Source organism: Aptenodytes patagonicus, unplaced genomic scaffold (genome assembly GCF_965638725.1).
Source record: "Aptenodytes patagonicus unplaced genomic scaffold, bAptPat1.pri.cur scaffold_69, whole genome shotgun sequence".
Lineage (NCBI taxonomy): Eukaryota > Metazoa > Chordata > Aves > Sphenisciformes > Spheniscidae > Aptenodytes > Aptenodytes patagonicus.
In genome coordinates this window covers 607,076-612,575 of record NW_027472018.1, presented here as the reverse complement: position 1 = coordinate 612,575, position 5,500 = coordinate 607,076, and the positions used below count along the sequence as shown (strand labels likewise).

Here is a 5,500-nt window from a genome sequence, read left to right as displayed (position 1 = left end):
AGGGGTCCGGTGCCTCCGCCGCGCCCCGGGGGGGTCTGGCACGCACGGCGTCTCTTCTCGCTCCATCTTGCAGATGATCTCTGGCTTGACGGCGGGACGGCCTGTCCGGGGCAGAGAGAAGCACCCTCTCCCGCACTGCCGGGACGGCGGCGCCGGCCCCCACCCCCCCCCGCCGCCCCGCAGCCCCAGCATCTCCCCCCCGGCTCCGCTCCTCTCTCCTGCCCCTGCCAGGCTCCGGCTTCGGCCCCCCCCTTCCCTGCGCCTACAGCCTCCTCTCGTCGCCTCGTCTGCTCTCCTGCGGGCAGGACGCCTGGGAAGGGCTCAAAGCCGCGCCGGGGAGGTTCAGACCGGACACGAGGAATCACGTTCTTTACCAGGAGGGTGGTCAAACCCTGGAACAGGCTTCCTCGAGAGGTGGCCGATGCCCCAAGCCTGTCAGCGTTCAAGAGGCGTTCGGACAACGCCCTTAAATAACACGCTTTAACTTGGTCAGCCCTGAAGTGGTCAGGCAGTTGGACCAGGTGATCGTTGTAGGTCCCTTCCAGCTGAAATACTCTATTATTCTATTCTATTCTGTTCTGTTCTGTTCTATTCTATTCTATTCTATTCCTTCCATTCCACTCTCTCCACCAGGACCGCGCTCTCCGCGGGAGGCTGCCTGGCAGGGTAAAACCTGCCATCAATCACAACCGCTATGTCGGCACTCGGGCGGCAACGCCGACAGCCGGATTTTCGCTTCCAAGGGCTCCAGCTCAGTTTAAAGCGGCGAATTCCGGCTCGACCCCCAGGCCGGAGAGAGTCCTCACCCAGCGAGGCGACTGCCTGGTAGTTCTCCATCATCACCTCCCGGTAGAGCCGCCGCTGCCAGCCTGCCAGCTCTGCCCACTCCTCGGGGGAGAAGTAGACAGCCACGTCCTCAAACGTCACCGACATCTGCAGCAAGAGGCACGCCCGGCTCAGCACGCCCCGCCGCGCGTTTGCTGAACACCCCTGCCGAAATCCTGCCGCTGCCGGGCAGGGCCCCGGCGGCTCCGTCATCCCGAGGGCAGCGCCAGGAGAGCCGGGAGCATCCCGTGCAAGGGAGGGGCGGCGGGCGGCACGGCCAGGCAGCACGGCAGGGTCACCGCGGCACGGGGGGGGGGGACGACTCGCTCAGCAGGTCCCTGGGCAGGGGACACCCCGCCGGCTGCGCCGGGAGAGGGGCAGAGCTGGCAGGCTTAGAGGCAGGTTAGGGACCCACGCCAGAGCCGCGGGGACTGCGCCCTGTCCCCCACCCGCGCTGTAAGCCGGAGACGGTGCCGGGGCAGCACCGCGACGCCGCGAGGCTCGGCCCGAGGCCTGGCCGCAGGCACACTCCTGCCCGCGGCGTGGCTCAGCGGGCAGGAATGGGAGAGCACCCTGCGCCGCGCCGGGCCTCAAAGCGCTCCCCTCCCGCACCGCCCCGCAGCAACCGGACCCCCAGCCCGGCCGGTCCCGCGGGTGTTTGGCCGCTGCTGCGCCATGGCACCAGCCGCGGAAATCCCAGCCCGTGGCGTCCCCGGAGCCGGGACGGATGGGGAGCGCGTGGGCTGCCACGGCTGCAGCTCTGCACGGCCTCGGCAAGGGCAGAGCAGGGCGAGCAGACGGGTTTATCGCTAGCGCCGGGGCGGGCGCCGGCTGTGCCTGACCCCCACCTTGCCGGAGCGGCCTGGAGCCCGGCGCGCCGCTGGCTCTCGGCGGGGAGACCGGAGGCGCGGGCAAATATTTATCCGGGAAGATGGAGGTGGGATGCGCCGGGTTCCGCAGGAGGTGCCCGTCCCGTCAGCAGCCGCGCCGGCGCAGCAAGGACAGAGGGTCCCTGCCGAGCACGACATTTTGGTTGAGGGGTCAGGGGCAGAAGCCCACCCGCCCGCCGGGAGCAGCCTTCCCTTCCACCCAGCGCCCTGGGGACCGCCGGCGGCAGCCCCCACCCGAAGAGCCGCCTCGGCCCGAAGGCGAGGAGCAGCAGCGCGGAAAAGGGGAGTTTCGGGAGCTCCCGGCACCCCAGAAGAGCGGGAGGGAGATGTGCAGGGGTGTCCCGGGGGGCGGGGGGGGGTGTGTGCTGGGGGGGGGCCCAGCCCTTCCCGCACAGACCCGGGGGGGGACGGGGGGGGCGGGGGGGGGGGGGGCCTGAGCTGGGTGGGACGCGGAGCAGCCGGGCAGGGGCGAGCACCGGGGGGGGGCACCGGGGGGGGGGCACCGGGGGGGGGGGGGTGTTCGGCGGAGGGGAGGGGAGAGGCCGTCGGGGCCGGGGTCCCCTCCCGGTGCCGCCCGGCGGGGGATGCCCTTGGCCGGGGAGCGCCGGGCCCCGGGGCGGCCCCGCGGGGGGGGGGGTGTGGGGGGTGGGGGTGCTGCGCCCATCCCCGTGCCGCGGGCCCGCCGCCCGCCGCCCCTACCTGCGCCGGGGCCGCGCCGCCAGCCCGGCCGGGCCGCGGGCACGGACAAAGGCGGCCCCGGGAGCCGCCGGGCGCGTCAGCCCGGGAGGGGAGGGCGGCCCCGCCGCCGGTGCAGCACGGGAGGTGTAGTCCTGCCGCTCCGCTCCGCTCCGCTCCGCTCCGCCCGGCCCGGCCCGGCCCGGGGGGCGAGTGACCCCCACGCCCCCGCCCGCGGGGATGCGGGTGCCCCCCCCCCCCCCCCAGGCCCACCCGCGGGGATGCGTGTGTCCCCGTGTCCCCACCCGCGGGGACGCGGGTGCCCCCCCCCCCCCCCCCAGGCCCACCCGCGGGGATGCGTGTGTCCCCGTGTCCCCACCCGCGGGGACGCGGGTGCCCCCCCCGCCCCCGCCCGCGGGGATGCGGGTGCCCCCCCCCCCCCCAATCCCCAGAGATGTGGGCGCCCTCCCGATGGCCCCATCCATCCCATCCGTGGGGATGCGGGTGCCCCCCCCCCCCCATATGCCCACCCGTGAGGACGCGGGTGCCCCCCATGCCCCCACCCATGGGGACGTGGATGCCCCCCCCCCCCCATCCCCAGGGTCATCCCCGATGACCCCATCCATCCCATCCATGGGGATGCAGGTTCCCCCCCCCCCCTCCAGCTGTGGGACGTCATGCCCCCCCCTACATCCAGCTGTGGGATGCGGGTGCCCCCCATGTCCCCACCCGTGGGGATGCGGGTGCCCCCCACGCCCCCACCCACGGGGACACAGGCGCCCCCCCATCCTCATCCCCAGAGATGTGGGTGCCCTCCCAATGACCCCATCCATCCCATCCATGGGGATGCAGGTTCCCCCCCCCCTCCAGCTGTGGGACGTCATGCCCCCCCCTACATCCAGCTGTGGGATGCGGGTGCCCCCCGTGTCCCCACCCACAGGGATGTGGGTGCTCCCCCCATACACCCACCCGCAGGGATGTGGGTGCCCCCCATGTCCCCACCCACAGGGATGCGGGTGCCCCCCACGCCCCCACCCGCGGGGATACGGGACCCCTGTCGTGGTTTGGGGGGCAGCACCGGCGGTAACTCCTCTGCGGGGGCGGAGGGTTGGGGGGGGCTGCGTGCAGGATTGGGGGGGCGCAGCCTGTGCCGGGGACTGCCAGCGCCGGGATCACGGCGTGGCCGTCCCCCCCTTTCCCCCCACCCTTGCCAGCTGAGTGGCATCGTCGGAGGTTGGGGGACAGCCCCTCGGTGTCGGCCACGCAAACGTGGTCCTGGGGGGGCCTCGCTCTGCTCCCCGGGGCCCGGCGGGCTCCTTTTGTTCGTTAGGCTGACGATCGACGGCCGGGTTTCGGCTGGGGCAGCGTTCCACCCCTCCATCGCCGCTGGCCTGGGGCTGCGTTTTGGGTTTGTGCCGAAAACGGCCTCGGCAGCCCTGGGATGCGTCCGGTACCGCTCGGCAGCGCTCGCGCGGCACCGAGGGCCGCTCTGCTCCTCACGCCCTCGCCGGCGAGCAGGCCGGGGGGCACAAGGGGCTGGGGGGGGGGAACGCGGCCGGGACAGCTGAGCCCAGGGATATCCCGGACCACAGGAGGTCGTGCTCGGCAATAAAACTGGGGGGGGGGGGCAGCTGCCGGGGGGCTGGCTGGGCATCGGCCGGTTGGCGGCGAGCAGTTGTCTTCATCGGCATCGCTTGCCCTTCTTGGGTTCTATTTCCCTCTCTGGTTTGGTTTTGGGTTTTTTTTTCCCTCTTTTTCTTACAATTTTATTTTTTATTATTCTTCCTTTTTCATTATTAAACGGTTCTTATCTCGACCCACGGGTTTCTTTCTCAGTTTTGCCCTTCCGATTCCGCCCCCGCCCCATCAGGGGGGCAGTGAGCGAGCGGCTGGGTGGTCCTTCGCCGCCGGCCGGGGTTAAACCAGGGCAGATGATTCGGCATCAACAGGCGGCAGACGAGCAAAGGAGGGAACAGCGAAGGGCACGCCGGGGGTCGGTACACCGGACCCCACAGCACGGCATCCCCCACGGCTCTCGGGGACCGCGGGTGCCGGCAGCGTGGCCAGCGATGCCAACCCAGCCTGGCTGCAGCCGAGCTTTGGCATCTCAGCCGGGGCGGGAGAGCAGAGTCCGCGTGTCCTGGAGGGAGCTGTCACGGCAGAGGCACTTGACCCAAACTGGAGACGACGGTGGGCTCTGGCCCGCGGCGTGGTGGGATCCTTCCCCGGGCAGCTTGCAGGGGAAGGGCCCCGAAGCCGGCTGAGCGCTGCCCCGGGGACCCACATCTGCCGGGGAGCGGGGCCGCTGGGGCTTTGGCCCCCCAGACATTGATTTTAAACCTCTGCCGCCCTGGCAGCCGGTGGAGTCGTGTCCCCCCCCCCGCTGCCTGCGCTGCCGGGAGAGGGAGAGGGAGAGGGTGGCCGTGCCCAGGACCCGCCTGGCCCCCGGGTCCATCTCCAGGAGGACGCAGGGCACCTGCCTGTGCCCACTGCCACCCCCGGGCACCCCAAGTGGCATTAAACACCCAGGGGAGGGCAACTGAACGGCACGGCAGCTCTCCGGTGCCTGCGGTGGCTGCTCTCCGGTGCCTGTGGTGGCCGCTCTCCGGTGCCCACGGTGGCAGCTCTCCGGTGCCCACGGTGGCCGCTCTCCGGTGCCCATGGTGGCCGCTCGCCGGTGCCCACAGTGGCCACTCTCCAGTGCCTGCGGTGGCAGCTCTCCGGTGCCCATGGTGGCCGGTGCCCGTGGTGGCCGCTCTCCGGTGCCTGCGGTGGCAGCTCTCTGGTGCCTGCGGTGGCCGCTCGCCGGTGCCCACGGTGCCCACGGTGGCTGCTCTCCAGTGCCCACGGTGGCCGCTCTCCGGTGCCCGCGGTGGCCGGTGCCCACAGTGGCCACTCACCGGTGCCCACGGTGGCCGCTCACCGGTGCCCACGGTGGCATCCCAGGCACCAGTCCGCAAACACCTACTCGTGGGCGTCCGGGTGACCCACAAGCCCCGTCAGGCGACACAACGGCACCTCTGCTCCCCGCAGTAACACACCGGCCCGTACCGCTTGCGTGCTCCGTCCCAAAAGCTTTTATAAAGGCATCAACGCTGCTTGGCAGAAGA

At 71.7% G+C, this 5,500-nt stretch overlaps 1 protein-coding gene across 1 annotated transcript; it reads right to left on the bottom strand.

Annotated features, from left to right (window-relative positions):
• On the bottom strand, positions 1-2,456 carry LOC143173343 (KRAB domain-containing protein 1-like; the record flags this gene model as incomplete). Its single annotated transcript, XM_076363556.1, is given in 4 exon segments — positions 1-101; positions 807-933; positions 1,674-1,837; positions 2,415-2,456. Coding segments are annotated over 2 exon segments (228 nt in total), but the record flags the coding sequence as incomplete, so codon positions are not given.
• Positions 2,457-5,500: the final 3,044 nt, after the last annotated feature.